Source organism: Aulonocara sp. 'chitande type north' Nkhata Bay, linkage group LG16 (genome assembly GCF_057382095.1).
Source record: "Aulonocara sp. 'chitande type north' Nkhata Bay isolate Kocher_YH1m ecotype deep benthic linkage group LG16, A_spYH_male_GT1.1, whole genome shotgun sequence".
Lineage (NCBI taxonomy): Eukaryota > Metazoa > Chordata > Actinopteri > Cichliformes > Cichlidae > Aulonocara > Aulonocara sp. 'chitande type north' Nkhata Bay.
Window position 1 is genome coordinate 12,121,753 of NC_141359.1, and position 27,653 is coordinate 12,149,405.

Genomic DNA, 27,653 nt, shown 5'->3' on the forward strand with positions numbered 1-27,653 from the left:
AAGCAGTGTAATGAAGGTTCACCTGATCCATCAGCAATACCAACCGGGAACGTTTTAAGGCTAATCTTAAGTGGGTGCCTGCAAGTCAGCAGTCTGAGAGTGTAGCGCTCTATTGGGGTAATATGGTACTATGAGGTCTTTAAGATTAGATGGCACTGATTATTTCATCTTTGTGACTGCAGTTATATAATCGGCCCTTAAGACAATTTTAAAGCTTAAAATGAGCTTCAAAGTCAATTCCAGCTTTAAGGGGTTAACATTTCTTTCTTGCATCCTTTGGTCATAAAAACAGTAACAGAAACATCCGTTTGTAGTGATGCATGCTGTTTTTTTAAACTTCAGAATGGCTAATATACATTAAAAAAAAGCTCAAAAATACAGTATATGAAGTTTTCCAAACTTCATGTAAGGACTTACTTTGACATTTTTCCTTTTAATTAAATAAATATTGAGTTCATGTTTTACCATTTAGAGATTTTATTGGGGATATTTCACTGTTTCAAGCCTTTTGGGTTGATTATGTCCTCCTTTATCCTCAATTCATCAAATGGCTGCTCATCTGTCAGCCTGGTTCTGCTGCAAGTCTCTACCTGTTAAAAGTAAAATCTTCCTCCCTACCGTTGCCAAGTGCAACTTAGTGGTTAGCACTGTTGCCTGGTACAAACCCAGACTTGGTCTTTAAGTAAGATGTGCACGTTCTCTAGTACTCTAGTTTCTCCTGCCACCAAGAACCACGCTATATTAATGCTGTCCAGTTTGACCGAGGAGACTCGTTCAATATCAGAAATGATGCATCAATAGAGTCAAATTTTAGAGAAATTCAAGGGAGGAGAAAAAAAACTTATACAAATGAGCCAACAACAGACTTTTGTTTCAGGTGAGGTCTTTACTGATAAAGTGAAATACAGTACAGTATATACAGTATTCACAGCAGTTAAGGCGACGTTACAGGGACTATTCATGCATGTAGATTTGAGTTGCTGTACAACAAAAACTTACACAAAGGTTCACAAAGCGTTACAAAAGGGTATGTTACATCCAAATTTCAACAAACCTGAAAATAAGCCACATAAAAAATAAATGTGCTCCCAGTCAAAGTACAAAAATGTGAGTACAGGCTGTTTCTGGACAATAGATTTGTACAAAAGATGAAACCTTAAAACAAAAACACACACTGCTTTAGGTTCAGCAGGCACACATTTACATATTTTACAACAGCGTCACGTTTGGAACCTTAAAGGATCAGTGTGTAGGATTTAGTGGCATCGCCACTCTTTAGCCCTCTTAAGAGACAGTGTTTGGTTTGTTCCTTCTGATCTCACACTTGATGGTGACCTATAATAACACAAGTAAATATTACATTTCTACTTATAACTCCCAGTAAACCCCCCACACTGGCCCTTTAACTCTCCATCTCATTTTCAAAGGTGACTTCAGATTTGCTCAGTTGCCAAAACAAAGATATAAATACAAGTTTAAAGTGCAGATTCTGTTGGGGAAGCAGCCAGTTTGGTTTTATTGCTTTTTCCCAAAACGCTGTGACATGATGTGCACAGATCTGTGGAAAATGGCATGATTATGTGAAGAAATGCAGATAGAGATTCAAAATAAGCACGCCGGAATCATCCGGCTCTGTTACTTATGTCACAGCTAAAGCCGACATGTTAATCCTCATAGTGGTAGTTTTCTCACTGTACTGTGTTATATTTAATATTTATTACATTGTTATTAAGAATGTAATAAGTATGTTTCCCTGCATGAATCAACAACTTATTATGGAGTGGAGGGGTATGCATGCCTGCATGATCCCAGGAGCAATGGTAGGGTGAGGGGGACAGGCTAAGAATGATTTAAAACACCCCTACGTAGAAGAAGCCATCAGACCAGTTAACTCACCTGAGAGAGGGGTTCAGGGGCAGTAGCCGCAGTAGGGGCCCCAGTAGTGATGGCACTCCCAGTAGGGGGTGGCACCCCATTCAGTACTTTGTGGGCTGGTTGAAAGTGAGCAGTAGGGGAACTGGCATCCTGATCCACAGTTGCTAAAGCTCATTGTAGGGATGAATGAGTACATTCTTACCCTGTTCACGAACTCAGGGCAGCAACTGAAGGAACAACATCATTGATACAAGCAGCAGAAATGAGGTTCCTCTGATGGATGTCTGAGCTCTCCCTTAAACACATAACTCCGTCAATCAGAAATCGTCAATCTGAGTAATTTTCCCCCGCAGTCTATGTAAACCAGCTGAGATGATTAGGACATCGGACTAAAATAAGAGATCGTGTCTTTTGACTGGCCTGGGAACCCCTCGGTCTCCCTCTGGATAAGATAGCAGCTGGTAGCAGAGAAGATAGGATCGGTCCTCTTAGACCGCTGCCCCTGTGGCACAGATAAGTGGCAGAAAAATGGATTTATTGATGGAAGAATTATGGTCTGTTTTTGTTTAAACAAACTTAATCTCTAGGTTAAAAAAAAACATTGAGCTTTTTATTTGCTAATGTGAGTGTTTCATGGTGAAATATACAGTACATGAACAAACAAATTCAACAATACAAAAAATCCTTGTGATAAATAATATGTACACAGGCATACAGCACATTTACATTAAATCCTTTATGTTTTATCACAGGAGAGAAAAAGGTTTGTTTTGGCAACTGTCAAATCTATCCAGTGGAAGCATTTATCTATTTATTATGGAGTTCTTTCTAATTACTGCTGAATATTTAAGTAGCTCAAGCTTTGGATTCCAAGCTGCACAGGAAAAAACAACAACAAACAATTAAAAAAAAAAAAACAACCCAAAAATGTAATCCCCCATTCATACAATGTTGTTGAATGTTGCTGTTTCATGTGGTGACATTCTGGCATTTTGGAGGAAAACATAATGTAATGCTTGTTTTAAAGGGGCAGTAAGAAGATTTGGGTTAGCGAATGTCTCAAGTGCAGCCCTTTTTAAAAATCTGGTCTAATGACCATGGTAACTTATGCTAAACATATAACTAACTGGTCATTTATTTTATATCCTGTACATTCCTGGATAAGACTGAAGTAGGCAGTACATGGTTGGTTTATTTTGTGAATAAAAACAGTCAAATCAGGCGTCCCACAGTCACTTTTATGCTAGCACACCCGGAGCCTGAAGCAGAACGCCTGTGTTAACCCAGGACGCTGATAACAGTGTTGTGATATGTGATGACTGTGGTTTCAGGTTTTGCCGAGCCAGCTAATGCAAAGAAAAAGTAGCTTTGTTAAACTTGCTATATAGCATAAACCTTAGTTTCAGAAACAAGTCCAGCACTTGTCTGACAAGTAAATCTGCCAAACAGTACAACATAACTGTTGTGTATCAATGCAATCACACAGCAGAGGCTGATCAAAGTCCATAATAATGTTATTCAAAATAATACTTCCTACTACCCCTTTAAAATCTCAGTCTGAGCCAGGTCTGCACAACCACATGTTTCAAAAGACCAACCAGCAACTGCCTTGATTTCACACACACACACACACACACACACACACACACACACACACACACACACACACTGATACTGTTGACGTAGCAGGCTGTGGAATGAAGGGCCAACAGTGTAGTAAACCCAAACCTACCCTGAGTCACACAGTCTCTGATCTCACACACCAACAGCTCTGGCCTAAACCTCAGAGGGTAGAACCAGTTCACTCACGAGCCCCTCATGTGCTCAACTGTTCAGCAGAGGAGCGTTTCATTTTAACATCTTCATATTGACTGCTAAGCAGCAAAAACCTCATTAGACTCAAGTTTTTAAACCTAGGGATGTTTTTTTTAACATAGTGTTTTAAGAGTTTAAAAAAATGGTAGAGTCTTAACTAGCTGAGACTGTCTGAGCTAGGGCGATGGCTACATGAAAATCTCGTCTTCACACACACCTGAAATATAAAAGTCACATACAGTTTCAGGTGGTCTACGAGGCCTGAAGCTCAGACATAGACATATTACTCAACAACAGGCCCCCGGGCGCAGACCCTTTCTACAGTGGAGAATGACATCATCCAGAGCCTCTAGTCTATTACAGTATAATGGGTTTGTTTTTTTGGTCAGTCTGTTTGTCCTCATGGATGTTGTCTATTTGTCGTCTCTTGAAGTCGTTTTGTGTGTATTAGTGCAATGTTTCTCTGTGGTGTTTTTTGCAGTTTCTTTGTAGTCACTTGTTGTGTATACAGTAAGGGTCCTGGCTAGACCGCCCATGCTAAAAAACCAAGCCCTGGAATGGCGTGGCTACGTCTGCAGCCTGTTCGCAGCTCGGACACAAAACATTTCACTGCATGTCGTACTCTGTATGATTGTGTATGTAACAAATAAAGCTTGTTTGTTTGTTTGTGGTTAGTTTCTGTCTCTTTGTTGTTGTGGTGTGACCATCTGTTGTTTTTTATTATCTGTCTCTACAGATGCAGATTCTTAGTTATTGTGTGTCTCTTTGTAGTCATGTTGAGTGTGTTGTGTCTCTTTGCGGGTAGTTTTTGTTTTGTCTGGCTGTAGTCATGTCTCTCTGTAGTTATGAGGAGTCAGTTTTTTTATCTTTTTGTGGGTACTTTTGGTTTTGTTTCTTTGCATTCATTTTTTGTCTCTTTGTAGTTATGGTGAGTCACTGTTATTACCATTTTTTGGTGGGTTGTTTTGTGACCTTTTGTCACTGATTTTTATCTCTTTGTAGTCACCCTGGGTCTGTGTTTTCTTTTTCTTTTTAATGTTCCAGATGAAATTAGCTGATCCCTTCAAATTGGGGCTCTGAGCTGGGCCACCCTGACCGTGGGTCCCTGTAACTGTAGGCCTGTTCAGTAATCCATCCATGACCACAGTGATGCATAATGTTCCCTTGAAACACTGACTGGTTTTTGCTTTTGTTTGTTCATTTGTTCCACTACCACCACATGTTTTGGCACATTAGCAAACTGCATCTCATGACAAATACCACAATAGGAGCTTCACGGACCAAGTCTGAAAACGTTTCCAGGTTCCTTATGTGAGCACTGACTACCAACACGCGTAAAAGGATAGAGGGTAAGAAAATAATCACCTGGAATCCATCAGAAGCTTGAGAAACACAGATTAGTGTCCCCAGACTAACGCACACTCAGACCTGCCTCATGGACGAGCAGACAGCTCCACACAAAGTCATACTACTAAAAATGTATAAAACACATACAGTTATACCTAAAATATATTAGAGAAAAATATTTTGGCCTTCTTTCTTTTTGACTGTATATAACAACTCAAGCGGATTTTCTCTGCATCTCTTTATATTATAAATAGTTTCGTGTTTAAATACAAACTGCAGGTAAAAGCCGACTCCCTCTACATTAAGACTAAAGTATTTTGGTTTTATTCTTTTCAGGGTAGTGAGAGCAACACACTAATTACTCACACAGTCCAAAAACACTTCACCAGAAACCTTAGTAGGAAAAAAAAAAATCTGTAGAAACATAACTGATAATTTAATAAAAATCATTTGTTAACATGTGCATAGACACCATGATATAACCTGGTGAAGTTGGTGCAACTGCAGTACGCCACAAAGGCTTTGGCTCCAGCCAATCCACTCGCAATTTAGAGTTCAATCGTGGATTTAAAACAACACATTACCAGAGCCACAGTCAGAGAACGAAAACATTGATTTTGAGAACACAGATGCATCTTTTTTAAAGAATATACCAATTAAGTTGTATAAAAAAGAAAGAAAATTGAGGTAAATAATTGAATGGAAGAATTATAAAACCCCCTCCTCCCCAAATTGCAGATTTAAGATTAAAATTATTATTTCAAAAGAATAAATCTATATTTTTTTTATAATATATTATGACACTTTCTAAACTTTGAGCCTTTTCTCTCACGTTATTTGTGATATTTTCCCCAAACTTTTCTGGTTCTACTCTCAAAATCCAATCTCACTTTCTGTCACATTGGTCTTCATGGTTCAAAAGTTTGGTACCAACCAGTGTAAGAAGATGACATCAAACAAACAAACAAACAAAAAAGATAATTTGAGTTTCCTAGCACACCCTTGGCTTGGCACGATGGTAAAATCTTAATTGTCCAAAAAAACTGTCCTCTTATGAATTAGTAGATAATACACTTCTGATGGGTTTAGTTCCCTTAACACCATTTTTTATCCTTGAATACTATTTTAAAAAACAAACAAACAAAAAAACCACTCTGTTACTTAAGCTCATGAAGGATCGGAGGCTTTTTTTTAGCGTTGTGTGAAATCACATGAGCGATTTCATCTGGGTGAGTGTCTGTGGTACGTGTCAGTCGGTTGAAGCTCCGCCCATCTTTACTGCTCACGTCAGGGCAGAGTGTCTGGGGGAGGCTTCATCCACCAGAGCCTGCACCGTGATGGACACTTTGACCAGGCCTTTCTCCTCCAGGATGTGGTGAGGAAGACACAGTTTGTCCTGCAAGAGCAAAAGCAGGGAGAGAAAAAAACAGCAGGAGAGAAGAAAGAGAGCAAGAGAGAGAGGGAAGGAAGAAATGTGGGAGCAGAAGTAGAGACAGGAAAGAGACAAAGGCGGCACTGGGTTTAGTCAACACTTAAATCTAACGTCTGTTATTGCACGTATGTCTGCACATTCAATACGTGCAACTCTAGCTTCGTCTTAGCTTAGTGCTGCTTTTCTGTTGAGAGTTAGTTTAGAGTTTATATGTATAACGATGCAACACGTGATGTTAAGTTAACCGTCCATTACACTCAGACAGTTCAGTTGGAGCAGTCTGAAGCGTGGACTCAGTTTCTGACATCATTAGTCAATCCTAAGTCATTAGCTAATAACTTTGACAAGATGTTAATCAAAGAGCGCATGTTTTCATACCACAGATATATCCTCCAAGACTGAGATTTACTAAATAAACTTTAGTATTTTACCCAATATGAGTCATAATAAAAAAACACAAGAGAGGAAGGTGTATTCCTGAAATCTTCTAAAGGCCAGAAGTCTTTTTGCAACAACAGCTATCACCATCCGGTGGCCTTCTGATAGAATGCAGTTGTAATGCACTTCACCATTAGCTTTATTTTCCAACCATGAAGCTATGTCTCTTTCTTTTTTTTTTTTTACTGCCCACCTGTGATGACACAGGCGCACAGCCTTGTTCAGAGCTACTGTGTGCTAGTGGCAGCCAGTAAGAAGAATGTTGGTTTAAAGGGAGTGGTATGAACTCAGGAGCTGCACCAAAGCCACTGTGGTATAATTAAGGATTGTTTTGAATTATAAATTATGCAAAGCTACCCTAACTAACTAGCATCAAACTAAAAGTATTGTAATTGTTATTGTAAATGAGCACAATGTGTCTGCCTTTGATACATCTGCAAGTCAAACGTCCCTGTTTGCAATATAATGTCCAAAATAAGGCCAGTTTTTTTAAATGTCACCTCTTCGTCCAATCTGATTGGTTGACACACTATGTGTGAGAAAAAAGAACTCTTGTAGAAAAGTGGCTTTATTCAGACATAAAAGCAGTGCATCAGTCTGCATATGGCTAAACCGGATGTAGGTCATGAAAAAAAAATGAACATGGAGATGACAGCTGACGTTGGTCCACTTTCTATTTTTTGTGATTTTATTGAATCTGTGTAGATCTGAATATGGTTGGGAATGAAATGAGCACATGAAACCTCCACATGTTAGACCTGAAAAGGTTTCAATATCAAATCCTAGTTGTACTCTGACCATTTCTTATTTCACATGGATGGACCTATGGCTGCCTAAACAATGACACCGTAGAGCAAAAAAAATCCCTAAACTGTATTTATTACTGATCTTTAACAAGTTCTAATATCATACACAGGTCATAAAAATAATCGTTCTTACATGAAATCTGTGCAGAGAATGTGGCATCGACAGCAAATCACATTTACTCTTCAAATCATTTCATGGAATTTGAACAAGCAGTAAACTACTTCAAATAATCACATTGTTCAAAAGCTTATCTGTTGTCCAGCTTCATGGCGATCATTCATACATAAAGATATTTACCATTTTCATACCATCACAACTATAAACTATAAATACTGGAGAAGACCTCTGTTCTCATTCACCCAGTGAGCTGTCAGGCATAGTTGTGTCTTTAAAGATTCAGTGGGCACATGTCCACATTCCTTTAGTTTTCAATTCAAACAGAACAGTCTGCAACTGCTCCATATACAGAAGACTAATATATAACTTATAAACTCATCGGGTTACTTTAGCCCTTCAAATATTCTCCAAAAACAGTCACATTGCATATCAGGGTGCAGCAGAGCTCAGTGATGTAACTTAAAATGTTCTCTCTGCAGGTGCCGGACAAACGTAAAAATAAATAAAATTCACATTTTCCTCAAGTTTCAAAACATCACACATCTCATAAATAGAGCTTTTAAATAATCCTTTAGGCAAACAAAGACATGAAAATACATCCAACTGGTTTTGAATAATCAACAAGTGAAATATGGCTTCCGTTTGCTTCAAGACTTTAGACGTCAGGAAAAGAGCAAATACTGTTTGTGTGGCTCTGTAATGGTGAGCGTCTCCGTACAGGAAACCTGTGCTTCTGTAGTTCACCCATTCTGATACTCGGGATCAATCATATTCAAGTCTGTAACTTCAGTCAGTCTAAAAAAGAAAACTCCAAAAGAGCAGGGGGCAGTCGGGTAAAAGTTCACATATGATAAAACAGGACCTCAGCAGTACTGTAGCAGCCAGTTTGGAGGTCTGCAGTTTTTACATCCAAGTTAACACTTGACAAATCATCATGGCATCATTATTATCATTAACTGTAACACTCATTGTAGTGTGACATGCAGTAAAAATACAGCAGCGTGATATTAGATGCCATTTAAGAAAACATGAAGATTAATTTAACTGAGATTTTGCCTGATTTTTATACAACACTATAAAATACAAATGAGCTCGTTGACTGGGTCGGTTTTCCCAGAGCCAGTCAGAACCAAGTTCAGCCCGTCTTAATACAGTGGCATTTTCTTTGTACACCACAGTGGTGCACAGAGGCAAAATTGTGTATCTGAAGTGCAGACTTCCGGCTTTAATTCAAGGTGTTTAACAAAAGTATTGCATTTTTACAGTCAACCACTTTCAGAGGCTCAAAAGTAAGTGGACAAACTTACACGATTTGAAATATAAAGATTGTTTTCAACAAATTGATGAAAATACTTTGCTGTCAATGACAAAGTCATTTATGGATATAAACAAATACCGTTATGCTCCAGCCCTGGATTCACAGCATTTGCTCGGTCTTTACTGTGGCCACCTTCATTTGGGTCTTTGTGTCTTCAGTTTCATCTTCAGTAACTGAAAAGCTGCTCTTCTCGGTTAAGATGACTGAGTTGAAGAATATCGAACTTCTTTGCCTTGAGAAAACGCTATGCTTTGTATCATTGTCAATTTCTACTGTGTTACGCTGTCTGATCAGTTTTGCTGCATTTGGCTGAATCTGACCAGAGTACAGCCCTGTACACTTCACGATTCATCCTACTTTTATCAGCAATCAAATCATCAACCATCAGTCATGGTGATCTTAAAGGTCGGTACCATAACACTCCCTCTGTGCTGTTTGACAGGTGATGTGGTTTTCTTTGGATCATGAGCCATTGCTCTTTTTTCCCCATCATTCTGATACTGTTGAACTTTGTTTCATTTGTCTAAAGGACTATTTGTCATAACTGTGCAGGCTCTTTTACATGTTTCTGACAAACTCTACCCTGGGCTAACGGTTTCTAAGTGTAACCAGTGATTTGCTCCTTCTTGTTAGCCTTCTGTATTTCCATTCATGGAGATGTTCATTGATTGTACACCTGATACTCCCACCTCCTTAACCTTTATACTGTTAAGGTGAATTTTGAGCTGTTTTGACATTGCACAGCATTAAAAACTGATCGACTTCACCTAAAGTAACCCAGAACACAGTGAAATTAGAAGATTTTAAAATTTTATATTGTAAAGATGCTACAAATGTTTGCACATTCAGGCGTACTGAGACTGAGTCCCCAGTGTGGGACAAATATGGAATATGCCATGTCTGTGAGTATTTTTAATGTAAACTGGAGACAGAGTTAATGGGGAACTATCACAGGTATCATGGTGACTGGTGAATTTGCCATGGAAGCGAAGGTAATGAAGTGCTTAGTGATTAGAAAAGTGCTACATGAAACCAAGTACATTACATTTGCACCTGCAGTGTAACAATAATCTACAAACAAATTATAATCTATTTATTATTTAACTGAAATAAAAGATCTAATTGAGAGAATATAAAGAGGGGCTGGTGGATGTTAAGATCAAAAGGGCACCCAAAGTGTCCCTGAGTGTGGGAAAGACGTGAAGTCCCACACACACAAGGTTTCCTATCACTGCTCTGAATGCACGCACTAGTTTTACTTTAAATGTTTTGTATTTATAGTTATGAGAATTTTTTAAAAGATATCGTTTTATAATAAATCCCAGTTCCTAGAAGTTCTTGCCATTTTCACTTTCAATAAAATACAACTGAATGATTACAGCCGTTATATTTTCGTGTCTTAGGTAAAACAGGTCTATAATCTGCCTAATCTGTCATGGAATACTGAAGGAGTAAACCTTACCTGGCTGTGAACAGTTTTTTAGTTTTACTATGCAATCACCACATATTAAGCCTCTGAGAAAGGGGATTTGTGTATAAAATATAATTTCTAAACAATTAATATAATAATTTCATTAAATTCTTTGAATTGCAGCTGAAAGTCTCCACTTTAATCACATCTTAATTGTCTGACCTCAAAACCTGACTGTGTCTTCCATATTTACAGACTACCATCATAATGTGAATGTGTTCTGTTCTGCTACTGTAGTGGAGTAGGTGGTGTTTGGAAGCTTACAAGACGGGGAAAGTTCTTTGGGGTATCAATTCCCACATTAACTTAAAGTAAATCATACACACAAGAAGCATCATCAGCTATTGTTAGCACAGGGACATTTTATTAACAGACCAAGAAGTAATTTGACTGAGGGTATGTAAACCACCACACCAGTGCAGGTTAAAAACCTGGTAAAGGCTTTTAAAGATGGTGAATGGCCTGTATTTGTATAGCGCTTTACTAGTCCTTAAGGACCCCAAAGCGCTTTACACACACAGTCACACACTGGTGATGGCAAGCTACATTGTAGCCACAGCCACCCTGACAGAGGCAAGGCTGCCGGACACTGGCGCCACCGGGCCCTCTGATCACCACCAGTAGGCAACAGGTGAAGTGTCTTGCCCAAGGACACAACGAGCAAGACTGTCCAAGCCGGGGCTCGAACCAGCAACCTTCCAATTACAAGGCAAACTCCCAACTCTTGAGCCACGATCGCCCGTGATGTAAAAGATGTAAAAAGAAAAAGCACTCCCATTTTAAGTTTGGCCCCACTTCAAGTTCATCTTCTTGTGCACCTCTGGACCGCTTTCACAGTACAGACTATTTTTAGACTCCTTCCCTAAAGTCCTGTTCTGTCCCTGTGCACTTGCACTAATGGGTGCTGGATCTCCTCCAGTGCGTTCAAAGACTGATCATCCACTGATATATTTAGTCTCTCTCTTTTTTTTTTAAGACAAGTGGACAAGCTGCATTAAGGAAAACCAAAGTGAAGGTAGTCTTTCTGTGGACAAAGAACTCCTGCATTTAGCTAGTACACACTACAAAATAAGGCTGGTTCCACCATATAGTCTCCCTTCAATGCCCCAGAAAGTTTCAGTATTTGATTCTGGGGTATGAATCCATGAAGCTCAACAATGTGAACAATTCAGAAAAAAATGCAGCATGTTTCTCGTCATTCTTCAAACCTGAAGTGCCTCCTCTGGACCTTGGAACTGTGGACTTAAACTGAAGTGCTCAGTTCTAGTCAGAGCATTAAATGTCATCACCAGCAATAAGGTTTGAAAGTTTGAAACAGATTGTAATGTGGGCTCTCACTGGTCTGAAAACTGTGGTGAATGTATTTACAGAGCAAATGGTCCTAAGAGGACTTTCAGGGAGAAACCTATAAATAGCAATTGTCTAAGAATAGACGATAAGGTTGAAAGTGAAGAGGGGGCCAAATTTAAATGCAGCATGGTTTAGGATTTTTATAGTGATCTTTCCAGAACTCTTTGATCACACCTTTTCAGACAATATTTCAGAGCTTCTTTTTCAGTCAGTTCACCACTAGACCTCCAAAAGGCTGCAAAATACTGCCCACTAATCCAAAATTAAAATCTGATCACTGCTATGGAAGTGGTACAAATACTGGCATATTCACTCCCTCTGCAAGAAATTTCAGTGAAATTCAACCGTTTCAGAGCCCCAGACTGACGTGACCCAGAGAAAAGCAATAAGCCCTCGGTCCTGCACAGATGTGATTATCTCTGCTGGCCAACATGTTGATAAGACATCATTGACTTCAGATAACCTATTACTCTGCATGCCCTGCTTTTGTTATGTGTCAGTTTATTGCAAAGACGTCATAGAAGGATAAAAGGAGGATAAAAGAAGAGGCATCCACTCATGCTGATGCTGCATTTGTGTCACATGGGATGGTGCTCATTAAAAATAATAGAAATATTATAGATTCTATGTGAGGAAATTAGATTGTCATGTGTTTATTTGAGCTTGTTGTTTGACAGATCGCCATGGTTACATTTGGTGACTGGCTGACCATCAGTGACTCCAAAAACAGACTCATTGCATCGACCACTATGTTTATGGGAAGTATTCCTCTTTCTTATTTTAGCACCACACAGAATGCAATTTAACACTTAATTACTGCAACACTGACCGAATAATAACAGATGAGTGATTAGAGCCACTAAATGAAATTTTTCCCACCCGTGTGACACAAATTCAGCAGAAATAAGGAGGAGGAGCCTGGGCAGAAAGAAGGCAGAGCTTGCAGGTGTCACGGTTACGTCAGCTCGGTCCAACTATAGGCCACGAAGAGCAGAACAAGGCAGAGGATGTGAACTAAGCTCGAACCAATAAGGTCCCAGATCTGCCAGGCAGGAGGCGGAGTTTGAGTGGTTACAGAAACTAATAAGGGAGTCTCTGATGCCCCAGGGGAAGTGGGGTTTGCAGCTGAGATTGCCTCCTCCCGTTTCCTGTCTGGATCCAAGGCAACCAGCGCCCGAACCGTGGTGCGAACCGGCTGCAGGCGGCACTGGATGATGTCATAAGGTGAGCAGAGGGACGACTGTTGCCCCCATTAGGAAGAAAGGAGGGAAGAAATGAGGAAGTGAATGAGGAAGGAGGAAAAATAGTGGGAGAAGTTGGAAGAGAAGGAATGAAGGGAGCAAAGATGGGAAAGATGAAGTAGGACAGAGAAGAAAGAGAAATATAGGGCAATAAAATGGAATGTGTGATGAAACAAATGAGAGAATATGATGGAAAGGTAAAAGACACGAGGAGGAAAAAAGGCAACAAGTGAAGGAAAACATAAGTGTGTAGATAAAAAAAATGGATTGAAGTTTGAGAAATGAGAAAAAGGTTAAATATTCTCCACAAAAAGCAAGAAGGTTGATGAGAAGAAGAAGACAAGGGAAAGGAGGAGGGATACGTGGTGCGATCCAGCCGGAAAGTAAAAAAGAGAAAAGGCAGAAGGTTAACCAATGGATACAGAGGTCAAAGGTCACAGAGTGAAGGAGCTGGTGGTGAGGCAAGCAGGGGAAGGAGGGATGCTTACTGAGAGGATGGCTCAGAACCTCTGCAGAACCCTTTGTCCTCCCAGTAAGCAGTCCAGTGATGAAGAGGTGAGGTGGCTAATGGGAGAGCCAGTGCAGCAGGCCAGCGCATTAGCATAGAAGCTGTTAGCACGTAAGCGCAGGGAAGCTTTGCAGAAGCGTTACTAGTAAAGCAGTCAGGCTGCAGCTTAAATGGCGGCTAGCGAACACAGAGGCCAGAAAACAGCCAGCAAGCAGAGATGGAGGTCAAAAGGTCAAGGCAGGTTAAACCTTTGAACTTTAATTTTCTAACAGATAAGAGAGCAAAAAAACAAACCTAAAACAAACACACAGATATCAACATAACATCAAATAAAAAAAATCAAACTACCAATCATAAAGTGTAATAAAATAACCAATTAACCCTGACACGTCTCACACATGCTGCTGTTTACTTTTTTGCATTAATGCTAGATTGCAGAAAAAACAATCTAATGTTTGCATTTCCCCTAATAACCTGCACCCTTGAGCAGCACCTCGTTAAAAATCCATACTCCTGTTTCTCTTAAACTGGCAAATGGAGCCTGTGAATGTGACCTCAACTCTAGATCTGTAGCAGTTCTACCTCTAAAGCCAGTCTTTTTCTGTTTCTACAGCTGCAGAAAAGCAGAATGAGTAGTTTTTCTTGCTTTCCTTGAGACTGATCTTGCTTTGCAGTATGAAGCTACAGATAAAAACTGGAAACAAGCAGAAACAGCCAGCCTGGATGAGTATAGTGGTAACAAGGTCCGCCTGCCAGGTAGCCTTGAACTATAGGTGTGCTGGGATGTAACAGCAGGTGTACCCCTCTGTGTTTACTTTTCTTTCCTGACTGTAGACTTTAATTCTGCACAGCCTGCTGGGAAACATAAGTACCTTGGTAATGACCCAGGTCTTTGGACTAATGCTGCATTATAGTTGTCCATGATCTCATTTCCACAGCACACATTTCAAACATTTATGGTTATGTAAAATTATAGGAATCTAGCAAAAGCGAGCCTAAGTTTTCTCTTCTACAATTATTTGCAGTTGAGATGTTGTAAATGTTGCCCTCTCCTAATTTTGATTGGTTGATGAGTGACAAAGGACAATGGAGAGACAGCGGCATTTCAAATGCTGAGCTATTTTCAACCTAATAAGGTATAATCGGCCTTAATAATAAGGAAGACCGTGAGTGTCAAAACTCAACTTCACATAATTTGAATAAAAAATGAAAGCACAAAAATATGTTTCCTATGGAGACCCAAAATGCATACGAAACAGCTGCCAAAATGACAAACTGATGTTTTTCCTCAGAAAAAAAAGGTCATCTGTGTACAGTCTTTATGCTATCATAAGCTAACCAGCTACTGGCTTTAAGTTAGTCATTCACCATAAGGTGGCAGCACTTTAACAAAAGGTTTTGGGGTAGCTATCCACAGGTTGCAGTCTTGAAAGTTGACTTTTATGCCATCTTGGTATTTGACCTTAGTAACTTCATGTTACTAAGACCTCAGTCACAGACCTAGAGAGCAGTCAGTGACCATCTGCCCAGCTTTCAGTTGCTAGGGAAAAATGTGTTTGCTGGCAGTTGCCATGAAATCAGTTCCTAAGTCCTCATTCTAAAAGGCCAGTTAGTGATTCCCCCTGGTATCCACTGGTTGCTAGACAAGAATGTGTATTCTTCAACAAGTTGGCAAGTGGTTGCTAGAGTGTAACATAAAAGCTGCTCCTTTTGAAATGCATCTGCTGCAGAGGTAAGGCACAACTCTTACTTTGAAGGCAAATGTTTTTGGGTTCGAATTTGAAGACTAAAAGGCAGACAGGTTGGTGTCTTCCATCAATCTAAAGGCAACTGCAGCCATCCACCAGCAAACAAAGCAATCACAAGGGTTTCAGAGCACCCTGTTTGCAGTTGATGTCAGCCTGCAGCCACTTCTAAACCAGTCAGGGAATACACAGTTCTCTCTAGTGACATAGTTTCGATCTGGTCACTAGAAAAAAAACTGTTGCCCGAGGCTGAAGGCTAACCTGAAAAATGTTGGAATGTCTCAAGGGGGTATTGAGCCAATACCACTAAAGCAGGGGTGGGCAACTCCAGGCTTCGAGGGCCAGTGTCCTGCAGCTTTTAGATGTGTCCTTGATCCAACACAGCTGATTCAAATGGCTAAATTACCTCCTCAACATGTCTTGTAGTTCTCCAGAGGCCTAGTAATGAACTAATCATTTAATCGAGGTGTGTTGACCCAGGGTGAAATCTAAAACCTGCCCTCGAGGCCTGGAGTTGCCCACCCCTGCACTAAAGGGTCTGAGCACCATCTTGTGTTTCAAAGAGATATTACACAAGAGTGTATCTGGAACCTACTCCAGGCTGATATGGACTCGGCAGACATCTCTGTAACACGACACACAGACACACTTCATAGTGTTTGTCTCTTCACATTCTCACTATAGTTTAAGTTTATTTTGAAAAGGGCTTCAATTCCTTTTAAGGCGTTTCAAGCGATTTTATTTTTTATAAAAAGTACCATCAAGTGTGCATTTAACATCTAGCTCATCACTGTGCACACTGCTGAACTTTCACTTTAAATCTGTGTTATTATTATTTTTTATTTTCAGAATCCACCACACAGGGTCTATGAACAAAAACCTGCATGAAACATCATATGTTCTCAGTCTGGACAACACTCCTTAAATCAGTGCAGAGGTGGAAAGTCAAATCTGAACTTCTACAAGTGTGTTCACGCACAAGGAGTAAACACAATCAGCCCAGCATGCTCTGCACCAGACTGGAGCTGCCACTTTGACTTCTGTCATGATGGAGGAAGCTGTAAGCTGCAGGCAGCGATGACAGCGGTGATGAGTCAGCATTGTTGAAGTTAAACGACCCCATTAGACAGCCAAAAAAGACAAAAAGAACAAAAAGGAGGCAGAAAGGATATTTAACCAGCCGTGGGAAAAAGCTGAGTGGTTTTCAAGTTTTTGTAAGATTTGGGTTCAACCTGTGTCAGACTGCTCTACTTATTGTTCAGTGGCATAAAGGTAAAAAAATAATGCAATTGTGTTATCAGTTCTAACTGCTCAAGGATGACATTGCAAAAAGTTGCTTTTAGACACACAGAACCATCAGCTTTCCTTCCATGTCTGGTTTATAATTTAGTGTCTGGCAAAAATCTTTAATTGTAGTTTTCACCTCACTTTCTGATATAAATTACAAGGAAATGGAAGGTGCCAATGCTACAGTGTCATTAAAGTAAAATCATAGCCCTAATGCTGAAGAGATCTGATTTTTGCAGGACACTTCTTTTGACTTATTGTGTCAACAACAAGCCAACAACCCATTGAATCAGGCTGAAATGGACTCAGTTGGGAGTTTCTCTGAAGAACTGGGGGCGTTTTCAGGTTGGAGGTTGCTGGTTTAAATCCCAGCACAGGCTTAGAAAATGTCCTTCAGCAGCAGTGGGGCTGCACAGTAGCCATCATGGTATTACCTGATAACTGCAGCGTCAGACAGACTCAGACTCTGGGTGTGTAATAACTGATTAGACTTTAAGTAGGTTTTGGAAGTCATTCAACTTGAAATCCGCCCCCAGTTCAGACAGGCCATGGCTTCTAGTAAAGGTGTTATTAATGTACAAAGATGCACTTCTTACCTCTGGTACGCCTATTTTTCTACAGGCATCCAGAAAGTTCTCCACATTCCTCCGACACTTGGCCATGCTGAGTTTGGGCTGGAAGACAAATATAACAACTTACTGAGCTACACTTAGAAACACAACTGTGTATTTTTTACACTTTAAAGGGGATATTGGGAAACTGAACGCTCATCCAGTGATTATGCGAAGGGTCAAAGGTTGCAAGTGTCAGTGAGACGTACCACTGCAGGTGAGGGGACGTGGATGCTGGCGACAGAGCGTGGGCGAATGTGATTGGCCAGATGGCAGAGCACGACGCCGTCCATCAGAGACGAACCAAGGTCTTCAGGAAGGACGACCTTCAGTCTGCTCTCGATGCTCTGAGCAAACAATGCAAGCAGCTTTGTGTGAGTAAAAAGGACTGGATCGCAGTATCATACAGTGAGAGAAAACAGAATCAGACATCCTGATGATATCGTCCAAAACAAACCTCCATGAACTCACTTAGATGACTGAAAATCTGAATTTGCCCGAAAACCGTAGCTTTGATGGGGTCAAGCTCAAAGATGCAGTTACTGAATGTTTGAGTGTTTTCTTTTGCGCTCCAAATAGCACAACTCTGAGTCACAGTAAACCTGAACGCATCACATTCAGTGTGGCAAAACACAAAGCAAAGTGGGAGATTAGTTTAGCTCTGGGTTCCTTCACATGAAAAAAAAAAAAAAACGAACCATAAAGAAACAGAACAGGACTTCCCTGACAGCTGGCAGGCTTTAAAGTTTTCTTTAGTTTAAAGGTTAACTAGTTACAACCATCCTTAAGTCTGTTGGTTACATCACATTCCAACATACATTTGACTTACATGCAGGCCACATACAGCCCTTTCTGATCCCAAGAGGCCAAACTAAAAGTGCCAAAAACAAGCCCAATTTCAGTAGCATGTTTCAGTTTTTCTACACAAAGACATACTGCTGCAGTGCATGAAAGAAACCTGTAAGCACGACTCTTTTACAGAGAAAGTTCTGGTAGCACACTGTCCATCTGTCACGTACCTACAGTGGGTAGTAAGAAAACAGGAACTTTTGTGTTATTTAATTGCTTATCTATCATTTTATTACTTTTGGTGTAGTATAAATGGCTATGTGGGAGGTCTTTACCAGTAGCAAAAGTTGTAAAACTAAAGATACAGTTAAAAGTCCAAAGTTCATGCCCTTCTTCATAATTTTCCAAAACCATTCAATGCATTTATTCAGTGTGTTTTCCGGTCTGATTTTATGTTTGAGACCTGTGGCTTACAGAAACAAATATATGTCTAAAGAAAACGTCCAGGTCATTTGATGCACTTGTCATAAATATAAAGATATAATTGTATATTATTACCATCATCATTATTATTATTATATAACATATATTCTTACATCTTTGCAATTTTCATTCAGTGAGATTTCACTGAGCTGATAAAATGCTGAGCTAAGAAAACAAAACAACAAACAAAACCCTGTGGTTCCATGCAGAGCGTCAGACTTATTTTAAATCAGAAGAGGAGCTCCGGGTTTATGATCCAAATCTGCAGTTAAGATACAATGAAGGCTTTTATGGAGACAGATATTTAGTCTGGCCAGGGTGAAAACCTGCTTAACCTCAGTCATGCAGGCTGGATATGTTTGACATAAGCTCATATCAGATCTATAACACCCCACCCCCCACTCAAATAATATAAAAAAATAAAAGAACATTAGCTTGTCTCACATCTCTCAGCTGCTCCATGAGCTCCAGTTCCTCCCGCAGCTGCTCCATCTTTCTTCTCATGGTGAACTGAGGATCCACAGACTCCAGGCTCTTGTGGCTCCGCAGGAACACTGCAGCAACAACAAAAGAAAATGGAACATAACACATTAAGCATCTGCAGGAGTACACAGTTAGTACCAGTTAGAGATAAAACAAGGACAGCAGACGTCTGAGGAAGGAGAGATTTGCCGTGATGAGCAGAGACTGAAAAGCTGCCACTGGAGGCGGGAAATCTAATAATCATATGCCACAATAAATACCAGCAGTGCATTTAAACAATGAGCAAAGACCTTCTCAAGCAGCTGATAGACTGCAAGATATTAAATATTCTACTGAAACTAAAAATGCAGTAGCAGGTCTTTAAAACACAAATTTAGACTCCTTTTAACTAAATCACACAGCAGGATCAAAATCCACAAAGACTTTGGAGCACCGACGGAGAAAAGAACGTCTGTCAAAACCTGGGAAAAGGGACAGAAAAAAACCTCCATATTTGTATCCTAGGACTACTACAGTAGCTTTGCATGAGTCAAAGTTAAAAGTAATGTTCATTTTTTAAATACTGGGCCGTGGTGCTGCACTTCAGTTCATCCACTGTGCAGCCTGATGCAGACAAACATCCCAGAATGAGTGTGTGACACAAACTGACGTGAGAGGAAAAAAAAACTGTTCTGTGGAAAGTTTACACAAGCACAGCATTCACATGCACTCGTGCAGTCAGAGCTCAGCATGCTGCTCGCTGCCGCTCTGTCACAGGAGCCGTCATGTGAGGAGGAATTAGGGCTCCAATAAACAGCTTGTAGAGGGAAAAAAAGCCCAGACAGATGGATTATTAAACGTTAAGTCCTCTGTGTCTCTCATGTGCTGTGGTCTTTCAAGGCCTGGAAAAGAGTCAAAAACCTTCCAGGCACTCAGATTTTTAATGTGCTGATCTATTAATCAGACAATAGTTACCAGGCCTACTGAGCTGAGGCTCAAGCAGGGAGACAGTCGACTGTCTTTTTGTGTCTCAAAAAACACATGAAACAGATGAGAGACGTGTTAATTAGTGAGTGTTCGAGGGCCTGGCAGGTGGATGTGTTCCCTTCAGTCAGACTCAGCCAGCTGCTGCCCCAGATACCAGTCCTTCTAAAGTTTCTTGTCTGCTTACTGTCCTGCTGCCTCTCAGCAAAAAAGCAAATCACCATCAACACCCCACCCTTGTTACATTTACTCTCCAGCTTCTCTGCTGGAGAGTAAATGTAACAATATACACATATGTATATGTATATGTATGTATGTATATATATACACACACACACACACACACATATGTGTTCCCACATACCAGATCTTTAGTTTACCCTCAAAAATAGCAGACAGATGGCGGCTCTTTCGTTCTTTTGAGGAGATTAAAATAAATATGTAAATATTTGCAGAGTCGCTTTACTTTTGCCTGAAAAAAAAACAACTAAAAGCATAAATTAAAGATCAAAACAGCTGCTGGGATTGGACTGTTCCAGCTTCAATTTAAATAATATCAACAATTGGAGCAGAAAGTGAAGAGAAGCTCGGATTAGAAATGCAGATGACGAGATGCACTTTTATTTAGCGTGTGTAGGAGGACAGAGTGTGAAACACACTTGGTCTCTTCCTACACACCCACACACATGAAAGGCACACCGCTAAACTCTGAATCATTCACCTCTTCACTGTCCTATTTTCCACACGCATACATCAGCCTCTTACAGCTGAATGAAGCTGAACACTGCCTGTGAATGTGCAGTTCCACTGAGCGACCACAGAAGGGAGCTCCAGGCTTTTCAGTGGGAGTCATCTCATGTTTTGAGGAGGAGAAGATGAGAGGGCTTCAGGGTGTGAATGTTTTCAACAGTTTTACCCACATTTCAACTCTGCACTGTCAACACTGACATTCCTCTGGAACTGAATGAAGCTCTTTGACTAAACCCACTGATCAAGTTGACGTTTTTTTTGAGTTGGTAAAATAATCTACTTGGACCTTGGAGCCTAGTTCCTCTGGGGAAACAGCAGGTGGAGGAGCTGGGGTCCACTAAAGGATAATGGAATACCGTCTTAGTGTGAAAAATCATTTGGTTGGCCTGAGCTCTCCGTTTGAGACGAAGAGGAAGGGGAATATGGTGAAGGGCAAACGGTTTTCTCTCACTCGGTTTATATTCTGGGTCACGTCATGCTACAAGCTGCTCAACACTCCCTCCTCTTCATCATCTTCCTCTTCTTCTCTCTAAATATCTCTCTGTCTCTCTGCCATCTGGACATTCTGAGCCTGTAGCATCTTGTTTCTGTGCCTCTTCTCTGAAGGTTTTTTTTTCATGGGGGGCTTTCAAAGTCCTGCTTGTTGGCGTTTTCCTCCAAATACCCTCCTGATTTGTAACTGGTAACATAAAAAATTAAACACTATCACAATCTAAGCAGAATTTGGACTACAAACTGCAGCAATACTGACAGAGCATCCCAGGCTGTGTTTACAATAAAAGCAATAAATAAATAATATTAATCAAAGAAGAATAAGTGTGGAACATCTTTCATCATGGTGGCTGCAGCCATCTTTCATAATGTCCACGGCTCCGCTGCTTGTCATTAAGTGGTACAGAGGTGGTCGAGATCCATTTATTATCCATAATCATTCACCTTAAGTCATCTGGATGCTCTCTGAATCAGCTGACAGAGGGATCCAAACAGTGTGTTGGTTCAGGCTGAAGCTAGTGTGAAAGTGTACAGTGGAAACGTCAGCTCACCAAAGCACGCCCATGTTATTGCCCAAGGACCCCAAATTCTCCATGACTGTGGCGGAACAGAGTTTATATTTCCTCCTCTTAGCTCTCACTTTAGCTCCATCTTTTAACCCTGCCGTCTCCTCCAGGACTACAGGCCTCGGCTTGGGCAGTAGAACTGAGGCCAATTCACCAATAATGAGAGTGAAATGAGATGAAAAAGACACACGCAGGCTTGACAAGACAAGACTTGAAAAGCAAAGGTAACCACATTTTCCAAGGATAAACACAAAAAGCAATGAATATTGACTTTGGATGATTGAATCGTTAAAAAAACAGCAGGAGCTGATATAACAGGCTGTTACACAGTAACTGCTCACATCTGAAGGGTATCCAATCAGGTTAGTATACTATCAAAGACTGGCTGATTGCCTTTTTGATTACAATTGATTAAACGCTCCTGGCCTTTGATTACATAAACCCGATTCCAAAGAAGATGGGACGCTGTACAAAATATAAATTAAAACAATGCAAATACATGCAAATCTCATAAATCCTTTTATTTATAGCATAACACAGAAAAAATATATTAGCTCAATTTGAATATGATGGCAGCAACAGGTCTCAAAAAAGTTGGGTTTACCGCACTGCAGCATCTCAATTCACATCATATATGTAGTAACATCGGATTTTAGCAACAGTCCATAAAATTTGGGGAACTGAGGAGAGCAGCTGCTGGACTGACTGATACAGGATTGTAGCTGCTAAACAGCTTCTTTGTTGTATTTTATGTTTCAAAATGTGTGGAAAGATTGTAACTGGTGAAAGATTCTCCACTATGAAGCCACGCTGCTGTAATACTTGCAGTTTAGCATTGTCTTGCTGAAATATGAAGGACTTTGCTCTAAAACCTGTATATACATTTCTGCTGCTATCGTACCATCAGAGATGCACACCTGTGAACTGACTGCTGATAACAAGTTGGATGGTTCCTCTCCTCTTTAGTTCCACTTTTGATTTGTCTGACCATACAACACTTTTCCATTTTGCCTCAGTCAGTGTAAATGAGATCAGAAGTCATTTTCATATGTATAAAGAGGAAGAAAAAATAAACATTTGCAACAAAACATGTTTTAGTGTAACCTGCAGTAAATTCCATCAAGTAATCCAAATGTCCTTTGATTATTTTTTATGGATTCTGATGGTTTACATAACCATTTTTAAAACCGGCACATAGTTTTTAAAAATGATGGTAGTTACATGTTTAAAAAGACAAGTATTCAAAGACTGATCACACGCAGTCTGTGCATGCATCTGCACTTGAAGTCACTCACACAAGGTGATGATTGGTCACTAATGAGGTCAGGCGCACTGACGATGGGAGCATGATGTCATTCTCCCTGAGGCCTGAACCCATTACGGACCATTAGTCACCATCTTATCACGCTTACACATAAGGGGCTCGTGTAGAAATGTTGTGCTTCAAAAAGAGTTTCAGGAAGCCACTGATAGATAACTAATGATGCTCTCCTTACAACAGCAAACACTGAGAGCGCAGCAGCTCAAAGACGCGAGTCAGATAGCTTACAGTGTGAAAGTTAGCATCAACAGACCGAATCACTGTACTTTTAAGTTCAGCATCAGTACACTTGAAAAGTTTTTTATATAGCGAGGGCACAAAAGGGAAACACATGTAAAATGTTACAAGAGTGAAATGAAAATGAGTCAGACTTAAAAACTGAAAGTGGTGAGAAAGTGAAGTTTAAAGAGTCTCTGAGGGTTAGTAACAGATTTGTGAACATTCAAGAGTTATTACAGCGAGTGTGTGAACAGCTCACAGCTAAGAGTCGCCGCGATATATCAAAGCCTTTTATGGACCAAACGACTAAATTGCAGCTCTCTTCTGGGCCGCACAAAAATAACTTCTAGCTCTGTGAGCACCTTCCTCGACACACTGCATTTTCACATCCCCTTTAACCCAACCTTAAACATTACAGCTAAATGACCCAGCCAAACTTGACTGTTAATCCAAGTGTGAACCCTGTCCTAAAGTCACAACCAGGCAAAACATGTCCACACTTTGTGGTCTACAGTTGAAACTGGTGCTGATGAAGATAAATAAAATATGACACGGCTGTGATCCATCTACTATCTTGGACTCTATTCCAGTGGAAGTAGGATACCCCTTTAGGGACCATTATCTGACGCTTAAAATATAGGAACCGAAAATAGACGCACACGAAACCCAGACTCATTGATACTTCATACATGCACAGACGCATACATCTCCAATTGTATGTGTGTGTGTATCAGACTTTCCTAATACGGTCTCTGATGCTGCAAGCCATGTGATGGTTAGACTTAAGACATTTCAACTCACAACACATGCAGGCAGTGTCACGACAAAGCCGACACAAAACAGAACTGTTCCTTCTGGAGTGAAGTATGAGAACAGAAGTGAAAACAAATGCTGGGATTCTTTGTATTAACGCATTAAAAAAACCCTAATAATAACATTTTTTTCATTTTGCTCAAGTGCAAGAAGGACAACTTCAGTAAGATGTAAGGTCCACCAGTAACAGGTTTACTCAGTGTGCCCAGCTCAGTGCATATGCAGCAGAGCAGACAGCTTTGCCAAGATACACTATATTATACACTACAGTGCAAGAACTTACACTCACCCATTCAAACCACTGAATTTAGGCGTTCCAATCACTTCCATGGCCAAAAAGTCTGCCCTGACCATCATGGACTTTCCTCCACAAAAATCAACCTCATTCAGCATTTATGAAAGCACTTGAGGACTGGGGAAGCTATGTATGACTGACAAGAAGCTCTTTAGAACACTGCCAGATCAAACTCAGTCCAGCAAACACGCATGTTCAGGCAAACAGTGGGTACCTGTGAGTGAACTGCGTGGTTGTGCACATTGCGTAATCTCACATTTCTCCCATGTGGGCAAATTTCCCCCCAGGTTAGCCACCTGTGGATCACATGTGGTTCCTGCACTGTGGGGCAAAGGTGTCAGACTACTAGACCCCAGTTTGTAAGGCACTGGGGTTTTCCTTTGAATCAGCAAGCTGCATTTGATGATTCTCAGTCATTAGAACACACTCACTTATATAGAAGCAACAAAACACTTGGTTTGTTACAATAGCTATTTTCTTAGAAATGTAAATTTCAGACCTTCTAGATCTTCTACACAAGCCAGCTGCAGTCGCACGCACAAATCATGGCATCAGCTCTAACTTCTACCACGTGCGCCTGCTGGTCCACAGCCACCACACACACACACGGGAACAGCTGGAGATGAAAGCAGAGTGCGGTGAAGCTCGTCTTTGATCACAGTCTGCTGTTTCAACACACAAACGTATGCACGCGCGCGTGCATGCAGAGCATCTAATCTGAAACACCCTAACATGTGGTCTGAGGCAAAGAAACACACAGTGGCAGTGGACAAGAGAAATTAAGAGAAAGCTGTGACAGAATTTCAAAGGAAAGGAAGCTGCTGTCCCCATTCGCACCAACGAGAGGAGCCAGTGAGTCGCAGCTTGATGAGATGACAATAAAGTTTCTTAAAACCACAGGTGAACACAAACTCAGACCCTCTGTGTCAAAAGGTTGTCCAAAATGCTGTCGTCAAGATTAAAAAATAAATGAAATTTATAAAAAAACTCAGCTTCACCTTAAATCTCAGTGTTTGCAGTTTAAATGTCTGCATGTTCAGATGCCTGCTGACAGCCCAACACCACATCATCAGACATTACTGCTTTTTCTTTAACTGAGGAGGAAAACTGAAGGAAGCCACAGCTCCTTTACTCCCTTTTTCTTTCACAATCGCCACTCAGGCTAACTCTAAAAGATTATAAAAATTATTTGTGACATATTTCTGCAGGTACAACAGGCAAATTCTTTTTTTGAGGTACTGTGCTCAACAAATTTATCAGACCACACAAATATTTGAGAAAGAACAAATCAAAAACTTGTTTAAAACTAATAAATATATTGTCAGTTAGTTGCCAAATAGCTGAGACTTTTTTCCCCAAAATTTGAGCTGGTACACTGGACTGAGAAGTGAGAACTACAGGAAGCAACATTAAGGGGGGTACACAGTTCCACAGTGAGAGTTGCTATGCCAACAGCTACAGAGAGTGGTGGAGGCAGCAGAGAACGTCACTGGCAAGCGCCTCCCTGCCACTAAGGACAACGTAAGACTCAGAGCATTATCGAGGATCACAGCTAGATTGAGAACAATCTGTTCCGAGATTTCCTTCATCAAAAATAAAAAACCATACCCGATCTCTCATTCAACACCATTGTCTTCATGCCTGGATGGCTTCCACAGCACAGCCGCTGTTTTTCAATATCTCTCTGCAACCTGCGATGCGCCTCCTCAATAGCCTCCAGTGTGCTAAAACGGTCACCCTTATATTATTGCACTAAAAGCTCAGTGGGGAAAACATTTTGGTTTGAAATAAAAATAAAAATGTAAAAAGCAGAGCTTGGAAAAGAAAAACAGTACAGAAAAATACAAAAATATCCTGGAATTCCCTTTAGTTTTAGTCTTTTTTGTCAGCACAACCAGGCTGTGAATGGTTAGCATGTCATGACTGGGACTAAAGGACCTTCACATGTGTATCAATAATGCTTATTCTGACAGATATAAATCCTTGTTACAACTAAAACTGAACCTAACAAAACTAAACTAAAAGAAAACCTAAAATTGAAAAAGGTAATGAAAAATACAAAACTATAGCAACGCTGTTCAGATGGAGAGAAGCTGATGTGTGCACTCATGGCTGTGAAAGTTTGAAGGCTGTGGTGAAGTCAGAGTTGACAGTTATATAGTCATAATGGGGTTTCCATGGAGAGACAGAACAAGAGCAACTGTGCTGGAAATGGTTCCTTTACGTGGACTGGAGGTGACTGCAAGAGGAGATCGCCCAAATTCAAATCAGGTTGGTTTTTCATTTATAATGGCTCTGTTCCTGGAACTCTGAAATTAAACCTGGTATAGATCAGTAATTCCCAATGATATAACCTTAATTAATTAGTTAATTAATTAATTAGCAATCCTCTTTGCTTATCCTTTTCAGGACGGGGGGGCGATGACAGCTGTCTTAGCAATGACTCTGAAAACCAATTCTGATACGCTCACTTTTTGTGAGTGCTGCTGGTGTTAAATAAAATGATATGATATGACATAGGATGGTAAACAAGTTGTGGACTAATGAACAGAAAAACAACAGACAAAAGACTAAATTCAAAATGTTTTTTGTTTTTTAAAACACATTTAAAGACCACCTTTAAAGTTAAAGACCAGTAATGACAGGCTTTTCTGGCTTTGAAGAGAAAACGGTCCCTACCCAGGGTTTGTCAGCAGACAGCTCAGCCCAGATGTGTGTCATCTGGCCAATTAGCAGATAAAGCGGGACCTACCCCGGTTGTGATTGCCTCCGTCGTCATGGCTACGAGGTGTATCTCTATGGAGGGGCGAGGCCTGTGGGAGGAGGGAGGGGTCGAGAGAGGAAGGCGGGGGCGAGCAGGGCAGCGAGGGTGGAGCTACAACCAGGCGGGTGGGAAGTGGGAAGTGTTCAGAGACGCAGGTGGGGGGTGTGTGTAGTGCAAGGAAGGTAGTTGGAGGAGGTGGTGGTGGTAGGGTGAGCATCAAGGTGAACCAAGTACAGCAAGGCAAAGTTCATTCCACGAAAAACACACCCCGAAAAACAGCAAAAATCACCAGGAGAAAGTGTGAATTAGTTTTCAGGAATCAATGAAGCAGGTATTGATTCAAAAATGCAGGC

The 27,653-nt window shown here is 40.5% G+C and overlaps 1 protein-coding gene across 6 annotated transcripts in view; it reads right to left on the minus strand.

Moving 5' to 3' along the window:
* Positions 1–876: 876 nt before the first annotated feature.
* Positions 877–27,653, minus strand: part of lrch1 (leucine-rich repeats and calponin homology (CH) domain containing 1) — a 100,426-nt gene continuing 73,649 nt past the window's right edge. For 3 of the 6 annotated variants that reach the window (XM_086267892.1, XM_086267891.1, XM_086267897.1), the window contains 5 exons: positions 27,289–27,411; positions 19,079–19,188; positions 17,572–17,709; positions 17,348–17,425; positions 6,311–13,210 (listed from right to left, as the gene is read on the minus strand). In XM_086267892.1, coding sequence (XP_086124018.1) covers positions 12,926–13,210; positions 17,348–17,425; positions 17,572–17,709; positions 19,079–19,188; positions 27,289–27,411 — 734 coding nt within the window. In that variant the 3' untranslated portion in view covers positions 6,311–12,925. Of the gene's footprint in view, positions 13,211–17,347; positions 17,426–17,571; positions 17,710–19,078; positions 19,189–27,288; positions 27,412–27,653 lie in introns of all 6 variants that reach the window. The other 3 variants (XM_086267894.1, XM_086267895.1, XM_086267893.1) reach the window with 3 other exon arrangements.